Source organism: Lepidothrix coronata, unplaced genomic scaffold (assembly GCF_001604755.1).
Source record: "Lepidothrix coronata isolate B3197 unplaced genomic scaffold, Lepidothrix_coronata-1.0 Scaffold132, whole genome shotgun sequence".
NCBI classification, from domain to species: domain Eukaryota; kingdom Metazoa; phylum Chordata; class Aves; order Passeriformes; family Pipridae; genus Lepidothrix; species Lepidothrix coronata.
Window position 1 is genome coordinate 431,005 of NW_016690312.1, and position 26,070 is coordinate 457,074.

A 26,070-nucleotide genomic window follows, 5' to 3' on the forward strand; every position below is an offset into this window, starting at 1 on the left:
AATTCTGGTCGTGCTTGTTTCTGAGCAAACTTGTAAGAAAAAGCAGAGGGGTTTTTGGTTTTTTTGCGGTTTTGTGGCAGGTTTTTTTGTTTTGTTTTGTTTTTTTAAGCAGAACCTTTATGAAATCTTGCTGCAAAAAAAGGGGGGGAAAGGCTGATACAGGTAAGGAAGAGTTAACTAGAAATTGAGCGGGGATGCTGGGGGGCAGCAGTGCTGCAGAACATAGCAGTGTTCGTGCGAAGGCAAGTCATTTCCCGAAACACTGCAGACACATGGCCTCGGGCAGTCTAAAACCTTTGGAGACCAAAATGGCTCGCAGGAGTTAGAAGTAATAAGGTGTTTTTCCCTTCTTTCTCCTTCACTGAAATTCTGTAAGGTTGCTATGCATTACCAAGGAACAATGCCACTATTTTTGTGTTTTATATGGGTATTAAGATCCATTACAATTTGACATTTTTAAGATTGGTTATCCTGTAGTTTGGTGTTAAATTGAAGTTGTTTGTTTTGAATTTAATTCTTTCATTTTTCAAAGGAAAAAAGGCAGCACTGCTGTGCCGATAGCTTACTGAAGTATGCCAGGATTTGATGTTTGAATTCAATGTTTGCCATCCCAAACTATAGGCAAAATTATCTGTAAAAGAAGTCTTGGGTTTTATATTTCTTTTTAGTAATTTTTTTTTAAGTCTGAAAGATGCTTTCTGGCTAGCTTTTCACAGTCAGGTTGTAGAAGATACTGCACATCTAATATCTTTAAGGCATACGGTTTCTGGGATTATTTTTAACACTATGTTACACACCCATTGTGCTTAATGCAACCTGCTTATGATTATTATAACCCTGTATGTTTGCAGCAGCTAAATAAACTCCACATCAAATGAATTACTGCAGCAACGTTATTAGGCCAGCAGCAATGTTAAGGACATCTGTTAACTCTTTTTTCAAATGCCCTGTCTTTACTGTTTATCCTAAACATTTCTGTTGTTAATTACTACTTAAGTACTCGAAGGAGTCATTCAGACAAAGCTGTGAGGACCAGCTGAGGAGGAGGAGGCAGGTTTGGGTCCCATTCATAGCCTTGCTCTGAATGCCACAGTGAGAGAGGAGCTGTGGCTCATTGTTTTAGGGTAAACACCGGTAAATCAGGACAGAGCAATGGATAATTGACCTCTGTGTCCAGGAGGGCGGTCACGGCGATGGTCATCGCTCCGGCCAGGGAGGCCTCACCTCAGTCAGCGAGGCATCGGCCGAGCAGCTTTCCCCACTTAGGGCCTAAAAGTCTTAACTTTTTATTAGAGCTGGTGAAAAAAAATTCACTATGAAACTTTCTCTGTCAAAATACGTTTTTGTCAGAGAGAAAATGTTTAGCAAAAATACATCTGTTTCAAAAACATATTTGTCAAGAAGGTTTCTCAGCTCCGAGATGACATTTCTAGTGAGAAAGTGAGTCTATTGCCGAGCAGTTGCAGCCCAGATCTGGGAGATGGAAGATGAATAGTGCCTTAACCACTGGGCTGACAAGTCTCTCTGCCACTCATGTTTGTTATAATGCAGGATGAAAACATTATTGAGAATTGAAATGTTTTCCGGCTTAGTCTTTATTATGTGGTAAAATGTTACACGTTAGAACCCAATTCATAGTTCTGTTAAATATCATTTCTTTACATTTGAAATTCATGGGAGACCATGAAGTGTTTTGCTAACTGGCACCAAGAGTGGTCCAGGGCTCATCTCTGTCTGTAATTTAGTGAATAGCAGGTACTTGATCACGTCAACAAACTGGATGATGTTTTTCAAAGGTTGGAAGGAACTTGAAAGCAACTCTGGTAAATTAAAACAAACAAGCAATAATAAAAGGACCTGCAGAAATTCTCTATAGACAGTGTCTGAAAGGTTTCTGTTGGGAGGTTTGCCAGAATCCTGTGAACGTAGAGAGCTTTTCATCAGCGTGGTAGGAAAAACAGATGCAAAGTAAGGAATACTCCATAAGTGTGTTTTGCTTTTGTCATCTGAGCAATGTCTGATTTTCAAATGACAGCGTTGCCTGTCAGTGAGATTGGAGGAGACCTGCATTATATACTTACAGTAGTGCCAGTGCAGGTGTTTCCTCCTGCCCTTCACCACTGCAGCTCTTACAGGTGTGGCTCATTGCAGTGTGGCCGTGGAGGATCCACAGCTCAGGGAGAAACCTCTCCTGAAATGATTCACCTGCAGACAGACTGAGCAACCAAAGGAAGGAGGATCTGCCTGCAGTGCCCAAGTTCCAGGCTGCTCGGTGTCTACTTTGTCCTCCCTCCCCTTGGCCAGCCCAGGTTGTCCCAGTGAGTGCTTGACCTCCAGCCCTGCCCGGTGTTCCCCCCATAGGGATCCCCACACATGCTCCTGGAGTCTGTCAGATAAGATCATGGGTTGGCCAACCCCTGTTCGTGGGCCAATGAATTATGCAGCTGGGATAATTAGATGGTTTTGTTCTCTGAATCAAGATTATGCTCCTGGGGTGCCACCTAGGAAAGTCTGTGAAACTGCATAATAAAAAAGTCATTTTTATGCAGGGGTGGAAATACTTTGAATGCAAAAGAGAATTGAGGGGGGAGGGCAGAGCTGATGTCCTCCTGTGTTTGGAGGGGAAAAGTGAAGTGTGAACTCCAGTTGTTAACCATTAAAGCTCTCATTTCCCTTGCATTGTATAGCGAAGGAAGAGGCTGTTTCAGCATAAACTCCAAAAGAAACAAAGTACTACTCTCTTCCCCCAGGTAGAGCTCTGGAATATAGATCCATTTGTGTAGTTGGAAAACACGTATGGAATTTCATATGTATATCCAGGGACTCTCTATATTTGTACAGTCACTGTATACTATTTGTGTAATAGGACCCAGATTACAACTAAATTCAATAGTCTTTAATTAAACCATAGTTTTCATGATATTCTTCAGCTGCCTGTTTTGAAAGACATTTGAGGTAGCAGTCTGGTATGTAGTTTTGACTTCTCTAACCTACATGCCTTATGTTTGTGCCTCAAGATAACATTGAATAACATATTTAAACTGCTCATGTGTGAAAAAGCAAAATTATATCTCATGAACTGATTTCTTCACACATTGGAAAAATCGAATTCCTCTTTTGTTCAGATACTAAGCAGGAATCCAAAAGGAAGCAATGTGTGTAGACATGATGTGGGATTTCAAAACGGAGAAGAAATGCAGACTTTTAATGAGAAGGCATTATACTGATTTTAAAACTTGAATCATTTTACAAAGCTATTATTCTACAAATGTAGTTTTCATTGTGTGGGCATTACAGTCTGGTTCAGTTGATAATGAGTCAGAGAAGTTTACTGAGCTGTTATGATTTAATATTTTGAGTTGAATCTAGATATTGTAAAATAGTAATTGGTGATAACCATATTTGATTCTTTCTTCAGTTTCATCATCCATAAGAACTGGTGTTGTCAAGTGCTGTAATAAAAAATAGAGGTGCATATATTCATGTGGCTATGAATAGTATTCATTAAAAATATCTCTATATTTTCCCTGTCTGTGTGTATGTAGTAGTTTTGCATGGGTATGTATAAATTATACCAAAGCCACAGTCTTTCATGGATTTTAATTACTGTGTAGCTATTTTTTGAGTTTTTGTAAATGAGGCAGACTTTAAATTTGAAGGCAGTCCACCAGATGAGCTGTTCTAGATAGAATTAAAGCTTAGACTTTCAAACTCCAATATCTATATGAAATAGAACTTGATGTCATGAGATGCAAGCAAAACAAAATAGAGAATAAAACACCCAAACCAAACCAGAACAAAAAAGCAAAGCCCAAATAAAACACAAACCCAACAAATTTAATAATAAAAGTTTCAAAAGTCCTCTCAGTTTACGAAACCCATCCAGTTCTCTGAACTTTGGATAGAACTTACGTTTGTTGCCAGAAAATGAACATTTTATTTTTCAATATGATGCCACTGTTTGGGTTTTATGGGTACACAGAGTAGCAAGATGGTCAGGGGTTATACTAATGGGGCTGTTAGTGGAAAAACCAAATTAGGCCCATAGTGGGAGGTGGTTTGACAGAAACAGTCAGGCACTGTGGGGAACGTTGCTAAAAACCTACAGTTTGCTCCTGGAAAGTTATGGACTCCTCTGTAATTCCACTGAAGGTGCTGCCCTAAATAAGAGTATAATAGAAACAAAGTACTTTATAAGTGAGCGTGTAAAGGATATGACAGGATCTTGAGCAATATTTTTGCAGAGTAAAGAATGTTCTGGTTACTGATTTGCCTTGTTCACTGAAAAAAGGAAGGGCTGTGGCTCTGAAGGCACAATTTGTTTAAGGCCCTGGCCAAATGAAGTCACCTGGGGAGTAGCAGAGGCTTCTGAAGAGCAGCAGATAATCTGACCATGCCTTTTGCTGCAATTTAATTTTAAAAGGGTAAGTAGAAGCCAAGATCTAAGAACTGTGGCAGTTAAGGGGAAAAGCTGATATGGGATTATCGAGGTGAGAGTTCAGAGAGAGCAGATGGTAAAATGGTTATAACCCACTGTACCATATGTTGCTGTGCACGCGTTCAGGTAGCACATTATCTGGGCTGTGGGGAGGGATCAGGGGTCCTGGCACTGCCTTTCAGAAAGACCAGAACACCTCTTGGAAAATTGAGTTCATCATTTCAGGCCAGGTTAATGAGAAAGGTGGAATTGGTTAAACCGAACACCAGAACTTGCCGTTCCAGAAAGGGACACCAAAAATCAGCCATAGCACACAACTGCATCTTTCCCAATTCCCAGAAAGCTTGTGTTTCAGGAAGTCTGTTTCAGGCTCGTTAGACTTGAATTTCTGGGGAAAGTATTTGAAGAAAAAACAAATTCACAGCACTTGAATTCAGACCATTGAAAACAGGTTACAAGTTGATTTATGATTTTTGTAACTTTTAATCAGGGGCCAGATTTTCAAAAGAGCATGCTGTCTTATTGAGGTGCCAATGAAGTGATAAATTTCTCACTGGAAAAAACTGGAGCTTCCCTGGCTTAGAGTATGTCAGAAAACCTGACTGCTGATCTATAATCTGTGCTGTTAATACCCAGATGCTTTTTAAAGAATCTGATGTGATACCACGAAAATAGGAAGGTAAAAGATAAGAAAGAGAAAAAAGGGTTAATCAAGTCAGAAGTACTGAGAGAAGTGGAATGGTAGCAAAGAAGAAAAATGAAGGCAGAGAGTTGTGATTTGGAGTGGTGCTAAAGAGCCTCTGGGCTCGAGATTCATCTCGCATTTTATAATGCTCATGTTGTGTTGTATCATAATGCACTTGCTCCTTCTAGAGCTGCTGTGCCTCCCCTCCCATTGCCAGTGGTAAAAATAGGCCAGTAGCACCATTCCATGCTATGGAGCACACCCGGAATTCCCGTTGTTTCTGCCTGGCCTCTCTAATTAAGGCAGTAATCCTCCTCTGTGCATGGAGGTCGGTGTGTGTCTGCTTGGTTGCCCTCTTCCATCATCTGTTGGGGTTCTCACATTGCTGATGATTGGCTGTGCCAGCTCCTTCCAAAGAGGGGGCATGGATTGCACTCCACTGCCTTTTGTTTACCTTAGCCAGAAATATCCCATCTTGAGCCTCTGGTTTTGGGTGGTACTTCGGTAAAGGTTTTTCTTTTGTAATTACAACCTTCTTTTTTAATATAATATTCATGTTTGTTTTTGGTTTGGGAGTGATTTGGTATGAGAGAGTTGTCAGTTTTGGTTTGGTGTTTTTGTTCTCAGGACCCATTAGTAATGGCTCTTCGGTGTGTATCAGCTGATTCCTGGTATTAGGTGATTTTCTACCTGTCTTAGACTTATTTCTATAATATATTTTAGTGTCTGTTTTAATTAAAATTGTTCATAATGGAGTATTTGACTTTGAGTCTTTGGTTTCTAATTTATTTTAAATAATTAATAACTATATATATTGGGGTGTTTCTAATGAAGGAAGGGTGGTGATAGTTGTGATATTATTTCTTAAGTCTTCTTTTCTTGAGGTAGTCTGAGTGGTGTCAAAACTTATTAGGATAGTCAAAATGAGAAGTTAAGAGATAACCAAGAATAGAGCTTTAAGGTCTGAAAAAAATGTTTTTCTACATCACTCTATCTCCTCCATGATCATCTGTGAGACTGAAGACATTTATTCTTTTTAGATACTGATATGAATTGCTCAATCATTTCGTTACAGCAAGATACAGTTGGTTAAAGGATCTTCTGCAAAATTTTTGTGATGCATTTAATCCCACTGTTTATACAGTGAGGTGGATCTGGGATAATTGTGAGTGTGTGAAAGGGTTAACTTTACCAAAAGCAAGTAAGTTTGAGGGTTTTTTTTCAAATAGCTTAGCTTGAAATTCCAGGTTTATTCTTTGTTGTTGGCTGTGTTGCATGTAAGTGTCTTTGAAAGGTTGGTTGTTTGCTTTGTGGTGAAATGGGCTGGAGGAAGGTAAGGGTTTGGGAATTTGTGAAGTAAGAGAGGATTACAGGGTTTCTAAAGAGCAGAGCAAAGTTTAAATTGTCACTAAATGTAGTGTTTATAAATTAAACTGATCTGCTTTTTATTCAAGGCTTGGCTGTCTTGTTTTGTCTAATAATGGAGAGAAAGGAAAAACCTGGATTGACATTAAGAGGTTAGAGAGCAGTATGGAGCAGAGTTTGGGGTTTGTTTGTTTTTTAAAAAAAAAGGATGTAAGTTCAGCAGGCGCTGAGGTTAATGCAGGGTAATGCAGAGCAATGAGAGGTGCCCTGCAGGTCACCAGGTGTGTCTGCTGTGAGTCCTGGAGAAGTGATCCTGCTGTGGGAGACAGAGAGGCAGGGGACACAGAAAAGGGCTTGAGAAAGAGCCCAGCACAATGAACAGCACTGGTGACCAAGGGATTGTCTGTGCTGTAGAAGGGGAAATGAAGAGCACAGGGGATGGGGGCTCCTGTGAGTTTACTGATGTCTGCAGGGAAGAAAACCCACCATGTTCCCTTTTTGGAGCCATTCTTCCAAGAGTTATTTGTGCCAATCTTAAGTTTTTAAAATATTTTCCAAACAAGCAAAACCTCTAACTTAGAAAGAGTCAAGAGTGGGACTTAGCTGTAAGAAACAGAAATGTTAAGAAATCAAGAACTGAATGGCTGAATGATTTACCTTCTTCTCCCTGCTGAACTCTGTCAGCTCTCCCTAATGTCTGAAACGCACCAGCCTTAATTATATTCCGTGATATTTGCAGTAATAGAGTGTTAGCTGTCTTCCACCTTTTATTTACAAATGTTAATGTCTTGTTTCCTGTACACTGGACTGTGTTCTGACATTGTGTTTATCCTGCAAGCTGAAGGTATTAGCATTTAGGGCTTAATTTTATTGCCACTCAATCCAGAGATAACCACATTGCCTGCTTTGTTTTGGTTTGTGTAATGGGCTGGGTGTACAGGGGAGGGCCCTGTGCTCCCCTCGATCCACAGAGGGGGAGAGGTGATTACAGGGAAAGGTTTATAGGGCATTCTATCCGGGGATGAAGTCCTACAGGGCTGGTAGATGTGGGGGTAGTTTTGCCCTTAGTTTGGCACGTGGGGTGTAAAGGCACTGGATTGGCACTTGCACAGCTGCTGGGAGGGAGCGAGATGGCCAACGGTTTCAAACACAATTATTATGAAGTCTGGGTGTTATACATCATAATTAGGCTTAAGAACTGAAAGTCAGTTGAGATGAATGAGGGCAATTCATGCTCTCAAAGTTGAGAAAGTGATTTTGTGTATAAGATTTGGATACTTTTCTCTCTGTGTCCTGCTCTTCCCCCCTCCCTCGGGAGGACTGGCAGTGTATGGAACAGCTGTGATAGCCGTGTCTCCCTGCACAGGTGACAGACAGCACGTGTTAGTGCTGACTTTTGCTTCAGCAAAACCAACTATAAATGAATCTAGTCTCCTACAGTTGTTCTGTTCGCTGTGTATTCAGCAAGAGAAAGACCAAAAAGCAGCCTTTACTGGATAGTGATTATGTATCTTTTAATTAGATATTTAAACAATTAATTTTTATGGTGATACGTGTCTAGAGATTGATGGATATCGAGAATATTTTAATTATTTTAAGTTTCTGATTTAATGAAAGGCACAGTCTTACAGGTTAGAAAAGAAATGGCCACCCACTATGTAAAACTGAGATAGTTTCAAACTAATATCAAGGATATTAGAGAAAATTCAGATGGGAATCAAATATGTCTCAAGGAAAATGTGAATCCTGCAAGCTGGACTGTAGGGCTGCTCCCGAAGTTGGTTTGACATTTCTTGACTCCTAGTGAGAGAGAATGTAGGGATGTACAGCCTGACTAGGCTGGAGTAAGACAGGCAAGTCCTTAAAAAAAACCTCAACAGAACAACACAAAACAAAACAAGAAAAAAACCCCTATGCTAATATTGAAAGATGAGAAGGGAAAAGCACCACAATGCTTGAAAAATAACAATAAAAAAATTTGGCAGGATTAGTATTTCAAAGGGAGCAGCACTTGATTAAACATTTGGAAAGCATGGGAGGAGAAACATTCCAAGCAAAATGAAAATATACATGTATGATGGAAACAGGATAAATAGAATATTCCACTTATAATTACCACGGGAAGAATGCAGCCCAAACTTGGGAATTCTTAATCAGGTAAAATTGTCATTGCTTTTAAGTCCAAGTAAGGCAGTGGATTGTGATAGGTGTGAGATGTTTGTGGATAAAGATGTTGGCAGGACCTAGAGCTTCACTGAAGAGCAGGTCCATGAACAAAGGAAATGAAAAGACCCAGAACTTGCACCACCAGCAAGTCGTGAGTGTGTTGCAAGAAGTCGGAGGACGCAAAGAAATGTGTTTTTATCAGATACCAAATGGGGAGTGAGGGGTACCAAAAGATCCTGGAGAGGGTAAAGGTCTCTGTGGAATGCAGAGCTGTACTCTGTGCAGGAAAAACTTGAGTTTTTCTTGCTCACATCAATGCAGAGTTTGTTCAGACACCGCATGGATACACTGATTGAGAAGTGGAGATTAGTTGCAGTCTGGTTCCTACCTGAGAGTGACCTACTGAGTACTGGGCAGCTGAGCACCCATCTCTGTTGAGCAGGTAGATGTCATAGCCCACAGCTGCCTTACACCTCATTTCATTATTTGTTTCCATTGGGGCAGATTTCTCTTCTTCCCAGCTAGTTTCTCCCTGAAATGCCTCAGAGTCTGCCTTTTGCCCCTGCCCTCATTCAGCTGGGGGAGAAATGCTGTCTTAGAGGGAGGAATTAAGTGGTCAGGTTGGGATAAATGCCCAGTTCCCTCATCTGGAAGATTTTGGTATGATGCTGCTTTACAAAGCAGGTTTTTTATGATAATACTTGCATATGTGACTTGTCTTAGTGTAATAAAGGCAAAGAGCAGGTACATATAAAGTGTTCTGCTTGTAATGGCAGCCCATTTCTTTGGGTTCAAATAACATCAGGTAATTATAAACTGAAGTGATCACATCTGAAGAAAAAATTTTCACTGTATCCATGACTTAGTATGATTTACCTTCCCCTTATTATTTCTTAATTTCAAAATTACTGCATGCTGTCTTTGAAATGTTGCAATTGTGTTGGTATTTGAAGTACCTGTAAGTACTTGTGCAAATCAGTTTTTCTGATGTTTGTCTGCAGGGTGAGGTGTGTGTTTATGTGCCCAGGGGAAAGGAGATGCATTTGCATCCAGAAGGGTGTAGCAAGTGAACCTGTGCCAAAACAGAGTCTGTAGGAACAGTTGCACTAAAATAGTACAGGGTAAAAAATGTTGGCAAGGGAAAATAACCAGCTTCCGAAGAGAGAATGGGATCCAATGCTCCCTGTAAATGCTGCTCATCTGAAGGCCTAAATGATAGCTTTTGGTGATGAATCTTTCTAGACAGTTGTAAAGCCACCATGTTGTGCATACGAAGACGCACAGTATTTTTATAGATCTAATTATATTTCATATAGAATTGTTAGTCTTTGAGGTGCTGACGAACAGTTATTACTTTTCTGTACTTTAGGGGCATCCTAATTTAAGGATGTTTCAGTGAAATCATTACTATTAGCCTCAGTAGGTGTTGAATTAAACCCTAATTTACGTGGGACAGCTAATCATACGTAATATTATACCTGTTTTTCATGTGCCTCTCAGCCAAAGATCTAATAGCATTTTATGCAAGTAAACATAATTGCTGCAGAATATCTCCAGAATGTTTCTTGTGATTCAAGGCCTCTTATTCATCAGAGCACACTAATAGATACCTTATCTTCCCACTCCTCTGCAGCGCACGGAGCTCAGAGGGGCGGAATTCCTGATGTGTTTTACTCCATAGGTAGCTGGGCTCTGAACTGTTGTGGTGGGATTCCCACTCTCAGGCAGGTCTGCCACAAGGATGAGCCGTGTAGCCTGGGAAGAAACCCAGCGGATCTTTTATCATTATTGCCTTGTCTGTGGCTCTCAGAGAAGCAATAGCCCAGATCAAGACTCTGTTCAAAGGAGAGATGTCAGGACTGAATTGTTTTCTGGTGAAGGAAGGATGGATAAAATATTAAATGCAATCTTCTATTTGCCTTTATCTTTCTGTTCCCTGACAAGAATATTGTACTGTATTTCCATGGTTCTGTAATTCAAAAGCTGAAGGTACACAGGTTTGGGGAAATAAATGATTTAATTGTTCAACAGTAGAAATCGTTGTTATAAAAATAAATGGAGATTTTGTATTACATGTGCTTTCTTATGTGAAAGCACTTCTATCTCGAGCAGGGAACAGCACACTTTGGGGAGTTACCTGGTTTCATTTCCGTCCACCTGCTGCTGTAATTATTGTAATTTAATGCACAAAGACACTTCTACTTTCTGAGCAGTGGGGGAGTTTGCCCATGAATATTTTGGAAGAGGTGTGTCTGTCTGAGTCCTCTTTCCCAGTAGCCTTTAAACCTTTTGGGAAATACAGATGAAATCGAGTGATGGGGCCCAGCAGAAGGGGGACAGAGGTAGGAAGGAGCTCGAGATTTTAAGTTTCCACAGCTTCCGTGTGAACTGTTGGCTCGGGTGCAGGAAAGAGAGACGTGCTGAGCTCACCAGAGAGGAACAGACTGCACTGTGAGCTCTGGGGTACATCTGGCCTGGGGCCACACGTTCCTGGGTGGCTGAGGAGCCCCTGAGCCTGCAGGGTCACCCTGGAGGACCCACCCGTCCGTGAGGATGGGAGAGGAGCCAACCGTGGATGAGTTCCCAGACAGTTTGAGACGGGCGAAGGCTTGGGAGGCAGGGGGAGTTTGTGGTTGGTGAAGGGCAGCAGACTTGAGTATTTGTGGAGAGGTAAGAGGTGATGAACCCTCTGTAAAGGAGCCACTTTTGCTGGGGTCAGCAGCACCAGAGAACTGTGGCACAGCTGTCAGAAACGAGGCTTCCTTGGCTTCTCTGTGCACAGAATTTGCTTTAACATCTGCCCTGTCACTGTGAGAGCGTGTTTCTGGGGCAGAGTGTTGTATATTTACCTACTGATCTACCAAGTCTTTGGTCAGTGTTTTATTCTGAACTGTTTATATTTCTCTTTGCCAACAGCATGAGTTTTCTCAGAGGAAAATCCTGAAAATAGCAAACAGGCTGAGAAGGGTGGCCCAAATCTTGTGTCATATCTGGCATAAATTCAGAATTGCTTCAAAATGTTTATACTGAACCAGTAATTACCCTGATTCTTCTGAAGCCATCATTTCAAGCTAGGTAGTAGCTTCCAAAAGTTGAATTAAGCTTGACAGTCCAACACTGTTATTTAAAATATTGTGAGCTCTCTACCCATCAGCTGTTGGGGTGCTGAAGAGCATTAAAGCCTGTTGAAGTGGACAGACTCTGCTGTTTCAGTGGTTCTTGGGTTGGAGGTTAATGGAGAGCACGGCACCGGGGTGGGTACAAACTCCTGTGTCTGATTTGCCATGGATTGATTTTCTCTTCAGTCCTGGGGAGAGCAGGAGTTGGGGGCAGTCTCAGGAAAGCCCCCTGCACCCACCTCCCTGGAGGCCTGTGAGGAAGGGGTGGAGCACAAGATGATTTGGTTGCTCTCTGCTGCTTTCCTTGCTCTGCCATGGGGTTCAAGGCAGTCACCAGTCACTTGGTGTGGTCCAAGAAGGGATTAAAGGAGCAAAGGAGAGGAGGCAGTAAAAGGAGAGGCCGGGATGGAAGGGGACAGGAAGTCACCATAACTCATGTATAGGAGCAGTCTCAAAATGAAGAGGCAGAGTGTTCTATATAAATTAAATGTGGGTTTTCCTGGCTCGAATGTCTTAAGTTTTCCTAAAATTATAACTAGAAGTTCACTGATACAAAAACTAGTATTGATGTGTAGTTGTGTGTGTGTGTGAGTTGGGAACAGGACATAGAGGATGTAAACAATTTACAACCATTTATTCTTTTATTAGCTTTTATCTGTGTAACTCTGATTAGTTGCCATAGATACAGACAACACAGGATTTGTCTGGGTTAATGAAAAGTCTCTCATGCTGATAAAAAATGTGTGATTTTTCTTGAGAAAATTCTGAATTACTTCAATTTCACTATTCTTGGCGATGATTTTCAACTATATTTGAATTCATGTATACAATTAAATAATTGTGGCATTTAGTAGTCTCCTTTTCTCATACATAGCATCTGCAGAATAATTTTGAGTACAATGCAGTACTAAACAGATTGGTCTTTAGTGATTGACATGACATATGTCAATATTATATACTAACAGATATAAATTACTGTTTTGTCAGCTTACAGATGTGCTTCTGTATTTCTAAAATAATTTTTATGTTTTTTTTCCACCTTGTAAAACAACTCCAGAACACGATCAGGTAGCTGATGGGCTCACAAGTATGGTTACCAATGTGCACAGCTTCATATCACGTTTGGTTGTGTTCTTCCTACGTAACAGTTCGGTATCTCAAGATAAAAGAATGAGTGTGACTTGGCACATCTTAATTCCAGCTACTCTGTCCAAATAGAGAGCAGTTACTTGCTGTAAATGTAACTCAACTGATTCAAGAAATAGTTTCATATGAAGAAAAATTTTAAAAATTATTTAGCTTTTCTGTTACTATTTGGTAAGTGTGTATGGGATGCTTCTAGTTCAGAATGCTATGGACACTGGTTTCTAAGGAGTTCAAGGTGGCCACATTTCTTTCAAGTGTGTTTGTCACTGTCCAGGTCCTGTCGTCAGGATGAACCTGAAATAAGTAGTACTGTGGGCAGGGGAGAGATGCACCATGTGGGGAACAGAGAAGAAGGAAAAATATTTTTGAGTCAGCTTGATTTAAAATAAATATATACACAGTGGTTTCTTGAAGGCTTAGAAAGAGTGGGCACAGCCCTGGCAAAGTGGGTGTGTGGTCAGGGTGCAGCTGGGAGGCAGGTTAAGGGTCGATGTTGTTCCAGCCTGTGGAAGGTGGTGAGTTAAGGGTTTAAATGATCCTTTTTCTTTCAGGAATGCAAAGGGTTTTGGTGTAAAGGCTGAACTCGGAGCACCAGTAAATACATGGATTATGCACTGGGCATGTGTCTGGCTCCAGCAGAGATGAGCAGCCCCTGCAGCTGCAGCTGCTTTCCTGTGAGCAGGGAGGGTCGTGCTCAATCAATTAATTAACACAAACTACTCCACACTGGAGGACAGAATCCCTCAGTTCAGATGCTCACGGTGCTCAAAGGTTGTGGGCTTCTACCACTATTCCCTGCAAGCTGAGCCACATTCACTGCACTCCATTAAGCCTTTTGTGTTTGTGGTTACAGGAGAACAGGATTTGCCCCACTGCTGCAATTTAATAAGCAGGTATAGGAGAACTAACATGGATGGTGCAGTTCTGCAAGGAGTCTGACTGACTATGGTACACAAGAGGAAGAGTGCCATGTCTCAGCAGACCATAAATGCTTCCCCTACAACCTTTCAATAAAATTACCCTTAACTGTGTACTTAATGGCTGGAGTGAAGATCTTAGAATAAGTATTTCCCGGGGAAAGAAAGGTAGGTTTGAACAGCACTAAGTAAATTTGGGGATATTAAAAGTACTGAAAATTTTACCAGATGTCTTACAGGTTTGAAACATAGCTTAAATCTTTTTAGAGATTAAACCCTATTTTTCTAAGTTAGAACAGTTTATTTTGCTACAAACCAATTGGAATTAATAAAAACAATGGACTCCTACAGATGAAAAAAGAACTGTATGTGTGGACCAGGTTTCACTTTAAACTCCATGAGACTGCAGAGACTGTAATTAGGTCCTTTCCATTTCTAAACGTTCAGATTCACAGCGTCCTTAGGGCCCAGTTTGGGAATTTTCTCTCCATATACAAAGTCAGGATGAGGTATTCAGTAATTCAGTACCTATATACCAATTTAAAAATATATAATTATTTAACATAGCTGTAGAAACATGTATACTAATGTTTGTCTTTATCATCACACAATGTCTAAGTCTTCGTGATCTTTTTACTGAATTTTTGGTTGTCTGCTCGAGTTGAGAATCTCCCCCCACTGAGCCCTTTTCTTCAGCAGACCCAGAGGACAGAGCTGGGGTCCCCTGTGGGACCTGCACCTGCAGAGTAGCAACATCCAAATATGCCACTCACCTGTTTCCAGTGCCGGGATGTGCAGGAGGATGGGGCACACATGGCTTTATCTGCTGCAAATAGCTTGGTCCTCAAAAGGCTCCTGAATTTAAACTGGTCAAATACATCTACAGGGAACACGACTGTAGCAGGAGAACTGAACAGATTTGTCCTGAGTTGTAAGTGAACAAGGTGTTGTCTCACATGTTTGCACTTGAGTTCTTTACTCGGGTTAACTTGGTGAAACGCAGTAGAAAGAATAATGATAAAAAACATTACATGTAATGCTTTGAGAATGAGGCTCAGTAATCCACTGAAGATGTTTAAAAGAATCCAGCAGTCAGCAGCTGTAAACCTGAGCATGAGGGAACTCTTCACTGCTGCAGGACTTACGAGTTTGCCGTGTTTTCTTTGCAGGGTCTCGGTGTGTCTGGTGGGAGTCAGGCTGGCCTGGGCACTGCTTCCCCCAGGCAGTATCCACGACAGAAAATAACACGTGTAAACCTCAGGGACTTCATCTTCTACATGGAACAGGAACGAGAAATGAGCCATTCTCTCCTGCTCTATCGAGCTCTGCTTAAATAAAGCCAACAGTTGTACTGATTGCTCCATACAGAAGCTCAACTCACATTGAAAGCTCTCATTTTAATGTGCCTTCTATTTTTTTCAGAAGTCAATGTTCCAGTAATTTTGTTTTGTAAAATTGTCAGACACATGCAATAAATTTCCTTTATGTAAAAAAAAATAATAATATAAAAACCACCAAAAAAAAAAAAAGTGCAAAAGGTTTTAAAATGTTAACTCCACAGATATAACCAACATCCAAGTCTTGCTCCATTTGGCCATTTTAGGTAAGGCTGAAGTAGCTGGTGTTGCAGTCACACAAATGCAAGGCTGCTGCAATGGCTCACCTAAAGCATCTCCTGGCCAGGACTGGGACAGGTCAGAGGACTGGGCCCACCCCTGGTGTTCTGTGTGTTCACCTGTGGGCTTTCCTTCTTCGTTTACTGGCGCTGTCTCACCAACCATGGTGGTACCTGGTCTTGTTTTAGCTTAGTTATAACGGCGGTTTTTTGCACAGCCAAGAGACTAGCACACTCTCACAAATTCTATATATTTGGGATTTTTGCTTTTACTGCACAGCTCATTTCCTGAGCCATTTGCTGAACCAAATCCTAAGTGTATGAAGTCTGTGTGCTTGGGTCTCAGCTGAGTTACCCTGACTAGCTTCCAGTTGTTTTCTAAACCCCTTCGACCTTTTGTGCATTTGTAGCAGCTGGTTAGTAACATGATTCAAAGTTGGGTTTTATTTTCTAAAAGATGTTAATTTATTTATTGCAAAGAGTATGGTTTAATGGTGGTTTTAAAAGAGAGTATTGTTCAGTAAAGATTTTTAGAGTATTCTATATGGATTTTTAAAGCCGCTCTAAAGGTTTTTGGAGGTCGGTTCCACCCTGGGACCGGTGAGAATCCCGGTGCCACCAGGGGTGGCGATGCCTTGGATTCCAGTCCCGGGAGGCTCATGAACAGGCTTTAAGCATAAGGAATAGTTGTAAGTAGCTAAAAGGTAGGAGGAATGCTTTTTAAATGCTTTGCTGAAGCGGAATTCTGGGCCCACACCAAAGCCGAGCGAGGTCAAGTGTGAGTCTTTAATGGGGATCGGAGAGGAGCAGTCACAGGCAGGTGGGCACAAGTTGTATTTCAGACTTTAAAAGTGTTACCAGTCACCACGGAAGGGAGACATTTGCTTATTTATCTTTTCCATTTTTACTATGTTATGCTTGCCACTTTTTTGAGGCAATATTTTTTTTTTTGATGGGAAACCATAGCAAAAGCACAAATAGAACTATTTGTCCAATAGTTTTAAAAACAAAGGTTTTAATTATTTTTTAAGGTTTATGAAAAGCAGAAGAAAATTTATACTGCTGCTATTTAGCCAAAAGATTATTCATAAGGTATTTAAGGCCAGGAAGTGTAAAGTTATGTTTTAAATGTATTGATAATTTGTACATATTGTTTATAAAGGCCTTGTGTTTATTAGAGTTACGTTATTTTGATGATTTCTGTACATACTCGTAAATACCCCCAATTTGTGTGAAAACATACTCCCTTATTTGTACTTATTTTGTAAAGAAATAAAACAATTTACTAAAGTAACACATCGAGTGACATACAGTATTAATTTATCAAACATGAATTTCACATTGTCTTGTAGTTCTTTAGCACTGGTCAGAAAACATTTTGCATCAAAATATTAACAGAATACTCACAAAGAAATATTAAAACCCAAATACTTCAATGTTTTGTTGTGCTGATTCTTATCCTTTGTGAAACATCTAATAAAATTGTCAACAAACCTCGATGCCATTAGCACAGAGAATGGATGCACTCAGCAGTTGCTTTCTGGGGAGCCACGAGTCCAATAAGCACAACAGAACATTCTCCTTCCCTTTCTGCCTGCGCTGGGAGCGCGGGGCTGGGACAGCCCTGCACACAAAGTGCTGGGAGGGCTCGTGCTTGTGGGGCCACGGGGTCAGTGCTCGGCAACAGCGAATCAGAACAGTTGGGTTCAATCGAATTAGGCGAAAAACCAGGCTCAGCTTCTCGGCCTCCGCAGCAGAACCATCTGCTGGCTGCACACAGGGCCTCGCTGGAGCGGCTGTGGCATTCTGAAACCTCTCTTAGCCAAGCTGAGCAATGTTCTTCATTAAGTTGCGTTACTATGGTTTAAGGCCAGAAGTAAAAATTCAAATCAGTTTTTGTTGATATTGCTGCCTAGAAATACAGGGAAATAAGTAAAAAAGATATAAATGAAACTGTAATAATCTTTAAATAAGTGACCTGAAGTTACTAACTAAAAGAACATGTCCTAGCTTAACAATTTTTTTTTTTAAAGGCATTTTTCTTCTAAGAAATTGATTGTTTCCACATGTCTTCCTTGCCTTGGTGCTATTTTGCAGTCAATGCTGTGATGTCATGGTTCAAACTTTCCGTCTCGAGTTTCACATTTAACTCGGCTGGTGCAGCCTGGAACCCTTTCCAGTGCCACCTCAGCAAAGCTGCCCCAGGTACTGGAGCTGCTTCATTGAGCCATAAAAAAACCACGGTAAACACCAAACTGAGGAAAAACCAACCACAAATACTTCCCATGTCCTACACGTGTCCAGAAGCATCATCCCCCCTGGTGCCCGTGAGAGCTGCCCGTGGGTGCTCAGCGCCCGGTCCTGCGGGCAGAGAGCCCTGCGGAGCTGGGCAGGCCTGGCTGAGCACCAGGGGCAGGATTGGGCCCCTGTGATCCAATGTCCCCAGGAGGGGTCCCCTTTGCTCCCTGGCTGAGGTAAGAACAGGAGGGGATGCGCTGCCAGAGCCGCTGCGAGTGCCACTGACCCTGGTCAGGGCGGCAGGGTGGATACAGGAAAAACAGGAACCTGAACAGATTAGTTAAGGATACTTTGGACTGAAAGAGAACTCAATGTATGAAAGTAATAAATAAAAAGACTTTTTTTTTCCTTTCTGTGAGACATGGCTACATCAAGCTGAATGGAGCTAAAGGCTGTAGAAGACACAATCAAAAATTCTCACCTCTTTCAAACAACATGGGAGATACAGTGAGTGTTCCACCCTACGTGCTTATTTTTGTTCGTTTACTTTACAGAAATGTTTATGGCATGAAGTACTGTATAAGAAATGTGCATACACAAATACATGACAATTATACGTTAAGTTCTTTACAATATTAAATGTATAATATACAATTCTACAGATATCTTACATACAAAGGTGAATGTTGTGCCATATATTCAAATATGGCAATGCCTAGCGACTTTAGAATGTCGTACAAGTATAAAACCACAAAATAAAATAACTTTACAACTCTTAAAGTAGACAGATTTGCTCAACTGTTCTGCTAAGGTAGCAGGCCAACCGGCCAGGATCGCCATTAGAGATTTCTGAGTTGGGTGACCAAGGTGAGGAAACCTGCAGAGGTCTGATTTTCCATGGACAGGTATCCAGCCCTTTTCCAAAAATTAGACCCCTGCCTAGATTGTTCCTTGGATAGTCAGTACAGCTCATCGCTTTTGAAAATATTAGTCTTAAATGTGACTTTTTAAATTTTGCCTGATTGCAACCAACTGGCACTGAAGAACTGTCGACCACCTAATACTCTCTCCCTTGTTCTACATGGCCGTATTTGGGCATCTAAAACGAGTTTAATTAAGATTCAGCATCTACAACAGTATTCTGTAAATTAATGTGGGAGAAACTAAATTGTGATTAACACATGAATTAGTTATTGAGGACCCAATCATGCTGAACAGCAACAAACAGGATTTCGCAGAATGCTATTTATAACCTCGCACCTGCGAACGCGGCGCTGTCTCCTGAGTTAGGGAGCCCTGTGAGTCGATGCCAGTTCCTGGCAGGAGCAGGACCCTCCTGCAGACCCCTGACTTCGTTACAGAGAAAGGTACACAGGTAGAGGGCGGCTACAGAACTAATATTTTAATAATAATTTAAATTAATAAAACAATTTAAACCAAAGGCGGCCTGCTTTCATCCGGCAGTGGCAGTACAGGGTTTTAACAGCTCTTTGCAAGAATTCCAGACCCATAAAGAGTTAGGCCTGTCCAAAATTCTTACACTTTCCTCCTAAATGTGGGCTTCTAGCATGGTTAGTAAATGATTAACGAGGGGTGGCAGAGCTTGCTTGGCAGAACCACGTTTCTTTGATGATGCAAAACTTAAACAGTTTCTGTGTCAAAACAAGACTGGCTTTAAGAGAGCTACAGCTCCGTGTTGGGTATGTGACCCTTGTGTGATGGTGGATGGCATTTTATTTTGTGCTTCCAGATCCCTACTGTTGCAAAAATCGGCCTTGTCTAACTTTTTGTCACTTTTTTTGTTTGGTTTGTGTGGGGTTTTTAGTACTGAGCACCAGTTGACTATAAATCGGTCCTTTTCTGATTCTGGATCCTGTCCACAGAGAGAGACTTCAGTTGGAAATGTCGTATAAAAATAAGCCATTTGCTAGTGTGGGTGAGTACAATCACAGAGGTGCCCCGTGGTGCCTGGAGGTGTAAAGCACGTCTGATATGGAGGTGTGGCAGTCAGGGAGAGTCTCAGTGCAGTTTTTAGCGTTCCATCTTCCTCTCACAGACGTCCACGTGTCACAGCACTGGGGTGTCCCTGGGAAGGCTGGCAGAACCACAGCTCCTGCTGATCCATCCCACTGCTTTAACTGGTCTTTGCAGAAGTCCAGTCCAGTGCAGGGTCAGGGGGTTAGAAAGCTTTGCCTGTTCCACAGCAGTGCTGTTGAGCCCAAAGTCCATCCCAGAGACCTGCTGTGCTGAGCACTCGGGAACTCCACCGTGACGAACGGACAACTGGCTTCTCAAATGCATTTCGTGGCTGGCTATGTGACAGGTAGTTTCAGAATACCACTAATTGGCAACATAAAGTCAAAGTCTGTTTGCTAATACTGTTTTGCAAATCCTTAGTGTTTCACATAAGGGACTATTAAACACTTCTACGGTTACAAAGGGGGTACAGGGAGGGTCTAGTCCAGGGGCTCCTGTTTTATTCTGATTGTTGGGGTGGGTTGTGGTCGTCTGTCTTCGCGACACAGCACGTATTCACTGAACTGAGAGGAATCCACCCCACCACCACAGGAAGCTGCCACGTTAAATCCCTTCTGAAATAATCTTTCGAGCACCTGCAATGTGGGGGGGAAAAAATCAGATTAATATTTAGCAAATTTTAGTGATAAAAGCAGTCAGAAGCACCAGATCTAAATGATGGATTTAGTCTTTCCAGTCCTCATTGTGAATGAATATTATTCAGCTATAATTCTATAACTTATTGTTAAATGACTATACTGTGATTAAAGTCTCGCTCTCAGCAAACCTCTGTAGAAAACAAAAATTAATCAAAGAAATAAGCACTCTGCAGAGCAGCTTAGTACATTATATAGTAAAATACTGGACTGTGGTGATATTGATGCTATCTCTTACTGCTTATAGAAAGCAACATCAGGTTTAAGTTGTTATAAAAAGTGCCCATTATTCATTAGTAATATGAACAATTTTACAGAGAGGGGATGAAAAGGTCTTCCTTGGCAGATGAAAATGTATCAAGAGCCTGAATGACACATCCACCAGATTTTCCTGGCAATGGCAGCTGTTCTCCCTCACTGGAAGGGAGGGCTGCTGGTAGCTAAGCATGGCAGGGATGGGATGCAGAGCCAAGACATGGACAATAGGGAAATGTTCTGGCCCAAGAAAGAGGTTAATCTGTATTGCCCAAATATGTATTTTTTCTTTCTCCTCCTAAAGAAAAGTTGGTGCAATTTAGATGCATGAATTTAAGGAACCCAGAGGCAACTTTAATTTCTGCGACTGTCACACAGCACATTACCCCAGGACATGCTGATCTTGGCAGTGTGATCGGGGCCGTGTTTTCACATGTGTGAGCGTGTTGATATTTGGTTCCCAGCAGAGCAGGACGCACACAGGCTTCTCCCAGAGTTAGGTGAGAGCAGATGCCAGATCCTCCTTTGGCAGATCTGCAGTGCAGGACCCACCAGAGGAGACGCCGTGGTGCTTCCCTAGTCCAGGGCAGCAGCCTGGAAGAGCAGTTCCTGTGGTTTTCTGTGTGATAAATGCTGTCAAGGGGAGCAGCCTGTGCTGTTCTCCAAGGGCCTCACCCAAGGTACTGCTTCCATTCCTGCAGCACGTGGGAAGTGAACTGGTGGTTTACTGAACCTGACGGCCTTGGCCACACCAGCATCCCCATGTGACAGCCACCCTCAGCAACAGGGACCAAGCCACTTGTTCACTCAGCCTAGAGAAGTGTCTAAGCAATACACCCACCTTCGGCCCACTTTCATGGGCACAGGTTGTAGAAAGAATTTAATTTCTTTTTCAGTTCCAGCGGCCCCCTGAGCACACCAGCAGTTGCACTGACTTTGGAGACTGCACTCCAGACCACTGCCCTCACCCTCACACACAGACCCACGTGAGGCCACAGTGCATTTCTTAGTGCAAAGCCTGACTGTTGGCTTTGTTTTTTCCAGGAACATGATTTCAGAAGAACAGCTGTGTCTGAGGTGGTGTGGCAGTGCAGTGCAAACCATGGCAGCATCATTTGCTGGCTTTCATCTGTTCAGTCCCTCCTTAGAGGCTGCCTGTGCTAACCATCTGCACCCAACCCAGGGTTTGGGTTTTCAGTGGTAACTAAAACATTTTACTTTTGCTCCCCTGGCTGCTAAGGACGGGCAAAGGAAAGAGGCTGCTCCAGCACAGCTCTGCCTGAGCCACGCCGAGTGTGCTGCAAATCAACTTGCCTGAGGAGCTCTGCCTGGCCTTGGGACATGGGGACTTAACGTTCTCAGCAAGTCACATCTGCCAAATCTCCCTGACTTTTGCCCTGATTTTTACATACTCTACACAGTAAAAAAGTTGTAGAACTGAAAGATCAAAAAACAACACCAGAGTATGGAAGAATAATGAACTGAGAGAGATGAAAAGAAGGGGCAGGAGAGTGGGTTATCAAAATACATTTAAAAGACAGAGAGAGAAAGCTTTCATCTCCCTTATTTGTCCGGGCTGTGTGGGCTCTGTAGGACAGAAATAGGGTGCAGACACTGACACTTTTTCCTCTCAGAGAGGAAGCCAGGAGGAGTTTGAGACGGAAGGAGGAACAAGACATCAGCAGGCTGGGAGTGTATTTTGAGTGTATTATGTATCACTGCTCCTAGCCCTGGCAAGATGAAGATGAGAGACAACCCAGCCACGGGAAAGGAGCCTTCTCCCACTGAACTGGATAGTGGAACAGAGGATTGACAGCTAAGATTTCTGAGAGAGACGGGACTTCAAAATCCTTGCTAAAAACTTTTAAAAATCAATTTGCTTGTAAGACAAAACAAGCACGGGGGTGCCCTTGGCTTGCCTCAGACCAAAGCTATGGAAGGCTGCATGTTAACATAGGATTCTTTTTCACCGAGCCTGCTCTGTGCACACACACAGTCCAGGCAGACATTACACCTCAGAGCACCGCGCGGAACAAAGCGATTCGTCTGTGCTCGGTACGTGCTGGAAGGACACACTGCAGGCCACAATCCAGGGGTAAAAACCTTGGCATCATCAATTTTCTCAGCACGAAACGAAACAGGCCAAATCCTGTAAACAATGCAGAGAATGTTTAAATATTGCAGAGTTTTAAGTGTCATTTGGATGAGGCCGAGCTCAGGTCTAAGAGCAAGGCTCCTGCAGGGCTGCCCTGGGTGCTGGGCACTGGTTTGTACACCCTGGCACGTGCACGAGACTCAACAGCATTTTGAATGTGGACAGGCTTAAATTCCACTTAAGAGAATTTGACTCTACGCACATCACTTCTTCTGAAGGTAAGATATGGACAGGGGAAAGAGTAACCATCTCTGAAATCAAATCAGAGCTACCTTCCTGAAAATCTCCAAAGAGAATATGCCAGAAGTGAGTCTCAACTGTGACTCTCCTGTGTGTGGGACACACACACACAGTAATAAATAAAGGATTTGTGCTAGGATTTCATATATGCTGTCTTCCAATATTCCAAGTGCATCTGATTTTGTTGGAAGGTTTTCCAAATGGAAACATGATCCTTTCCTTTACTTCATTTCATGTAAATTTTGCAGAATACTAACAAACACATTCCTAATTAGTGTTCAACATACACAAGCATCACAGAATTTTCTCTAAGGTAAACTCATGATTCTCACCAGAACCTGTTGCAAGGAGTTGAAAAAACCTTTATACCTTTATATAATTACAAATGGGTCTAAAATTAAGAGTTACTGTATTTTTTTGCCTACCACTACCTATTCAGTGTTGACATTTTTTGTTTTATAGGCACAGTTCTTGATACAAACCATTTAATAAAAATATTCTTAAAATATAAGAAGAAAATGTATAAAGAGTGCAATTCTGCTACCAAATACATTCAGCAGGGCACAGGGAGACAGAAGAGAAGTATCTCAGCAGATAGCAGACAGGCTTCCTGTGTTGCTCTCTGGGAGTCTTTGGAAGCAATTGTGCTCTTCCACCCACTACCCATCTCCCTTAAGTCTGTGTGTTTGCTTCACTGTACTTCCAACTTCTGACTTAATATTATTTTGCAAAAAAATCCTGGGAAGGGGAAGAGCAGTGCCTGTGCACTGACCAGAGTTCATCAGAGCCAATGATAATTAGCTGAGCCTTTGGTCTCAGAAATGCATAGTTTTCCAGAAAGTGTTTGAAAACACTTTCTATTAATTATATAGTAAAATTATGTAATTTAGTAAAATGATGTAATTTAATAGTATTACTTATACTGCAGACTCTTTGACAGAGAATTTTTTTTTACAATGTGAACTCTTTGATTCTGACTGAATTTTGACTGAATTCAAAACACATTCAAATAATAACAGTAATTAGTGTACAGCTTTTCCTACAAGCACACGTACCCTACTAGTTCCACTGCTGTGGATAAAAGAGGGCCATGCTAAGCCGTGTGGGCACCCAGTGCCTTGCCAGGCCGCTGGCAGTGCTGAGCTGGTGAGTGGCTCACAGGGACCCTTTGTTGCTGCAGTTATTCTGATTCCTTGTGTGCATCTAAGTGGATCACAGGGACAGCGGGGCTCAGACACAAATGCTCTTCCCTCTCCACCTACCTGAGCTAAACTGCAGCTGCTCCCTCCTCCCCCAGCACGGGGATGAACTGTCCCTGTCCCACTGCCAGAGCACGGGGCTGCTTTCGGGGCAGCCCACTCCAAACCTTGCCAGACATCAAACTGCTAAAGGACTGTGCAGAATTAACCACAGGCTGTTAAAGTTCAACCAAATACACCACTCGGGAGTCTCGAACCAAAAATCATCCACAGCAGCTGGGTTTAGGATGGTTTCAGACAACAATGTCAGTGCAAACTGCACCAGGGAACACTGCCCCACGGAGGGGGGTGTCACCATCGAATTCAGGGTGTTAAAATGACTCCATCCATCTTTACATATTCAGGTAACTACAGGTCTCCTGAAAATGTTGTCACCTGGCAGCTTGGGAGGTGGAGGGCCCCTCAGCTGATGTGTAATAACCACAGGTAAGCAGGACCTCTAGGTTCTTGTCCTCCCTGGCTGTTGCACCTCCCTCCCCATCCACCCTGGCCAGGCTGGGCCATGGGCTCTTCTGCAGCTATTTGCCCACAGGGGAGTTTACCAAGACCACAAAGGCATTTCCCACAGCCCAGTTCACACCTGCAGCCACACCCCACCTGCAGGGGATGGTATGTTTGGAAATATTCCCCTACAGGTTGATTTCCCTTTCCATAACACAAGTATTTGCAGCTTGTTCCAAAGGCAGACACAAACTAAGAGCTCTGTCTTGCCCTTGTTAATTAAGGCACAAGTTAATGGCATCATCACCCCTGTTCCTCTCCACAGCCCCAGGACAGCCACACCACGGAGCTCTGGCTGTTGTGGTGATGATCCCTGGGAAATGGCACTGCTTGTCCCTCAGGCAGCTGCCTAAACACAGGCCACGTATTTATTTCTGCTGCCATCCACCTATCTGTCCAGTTATCTTCTTTTGTTTCATATGTTTAATTTTAAACCTAACGTCAAAACTCTGCGTATAAAATGAAATACATTTTGTTTAAAATACTCTGGGCAATTTTTATAGAACATCCTTTTGAAAAAAAAAAAAAAAGTGCAGAGATCAATTTTTTTAAGTCCATCCCGCAGGCACCATCATTTAATTATGAGTGAGACATAAATTATGCATTTACACATTGTTGCATTTTCTATAAAATGGTGTGGAGATTTTTTTTTGTAGTTTTTGGAACTCTCTCTTTCTTCCTGCAGGCACTTTGGAGGAAAAAAAAAACTGCTGAAGGCTATACATTGATGAAAAAATTAGCATTTATCAGTATAACACCATTATGAGACCAGCATGGCACTAACATACACAAAATCTAAATCTATTTTTCTGCTTAGACTTAGGAAAACCTGAAAGACTGTGATCTCACCAGGCAGAAAATGTCTCCTCACAGTATAAGCACTGAAAGTAATTGGGCAGAAGCAAATAATTTGCATATAATTGAAGAAGACATAATAAAAAAACCACCCCAGCAAATGGATGAGCCAGCACCAAAAGGCCATTCATTACCTGCACTGAGTTCAACCGGCAGTATCCGTTCAAGGGAAACCTGATAACGTGGGTTGGGTCCTGGTTCCAGCCTGCGTTTACAGAGTTGCACATGACATCCCCAGTCTCTGGGAAGATCTCTTCTATTAAAGCCTTCTCCCCACTCAATGCAATTCTCTCCCCCAGATCTGGAGTCACTCTTACAACCAAGCAGTCACAAGGCTGGAAATGTTTCCTTTGTTCTTTCTCTTGTTTCCATCGCTCAAGTTCCTTAATCATTGGCTGCAGCTGGTAATACTTTGCTTCTTCATATAAAAGATTAAAGTCCTGG

At 42.1% G+C, this 26,070-nt stretch overlaps 2 protein-coding genes across 5 annotated transcripts in view; one reads left to right on the forward strand and one right to left on the reverse strand.

The window, feature by feature from the left end:
* The window catches only part of LOC108503175 (transcription initiation factor TFIID subunit 4-like), a gene marked incomplete at its 5' end in the record, with an annotated part of 146,327 nt that extends 130,962 nt beyond the window's left edge, over positions 1–15,365 (forward strand). The window contains one exon of the mRNA XM_017826922.1: positions 15,006–15,365. Within this exon, the coding sequence (XP_017682411.1) occupies positions 15,006–15,173 (168 nt within the window). The remainder of the gene's footprint in view (positions 1–15,005) is intronic.
* A 3,754-nt stretch (positions 15,366–19,119) lies between these two features.
* The window catches only part of KCTD15 (potassium channel tetramerization domain containing 15), a 43,267-nt gene continuing 36,316 nt past the window's right edge, over positions 19,120–26,070 (reverse strand). For 3 of the 4 annotated variants that reach the window (XM_017826925.1, XM_017826924.1, XM_017826923.1), the window contains exons 4-5: positions 25,761–26,066; positions 19,120–20,301 (exon numbers count right to left, since the gene is read on the reverse strand). In XM_017826925.1, the coding sequence (XP_017682414.1) occupies positions 20,146–20,301; positions 25,761–26,066 (462 nt within the window). In that variant the 3' untranslated portion in view covers positions 19,120–20,145. Of the gene's footprint in view, positions 20,302–22,239; positions 22,766–25,760; positions 26,067–26,070 lie in introns of those variants that run through there. The other variant, XM_017826926.1, reaches the window with a different exon arrangement.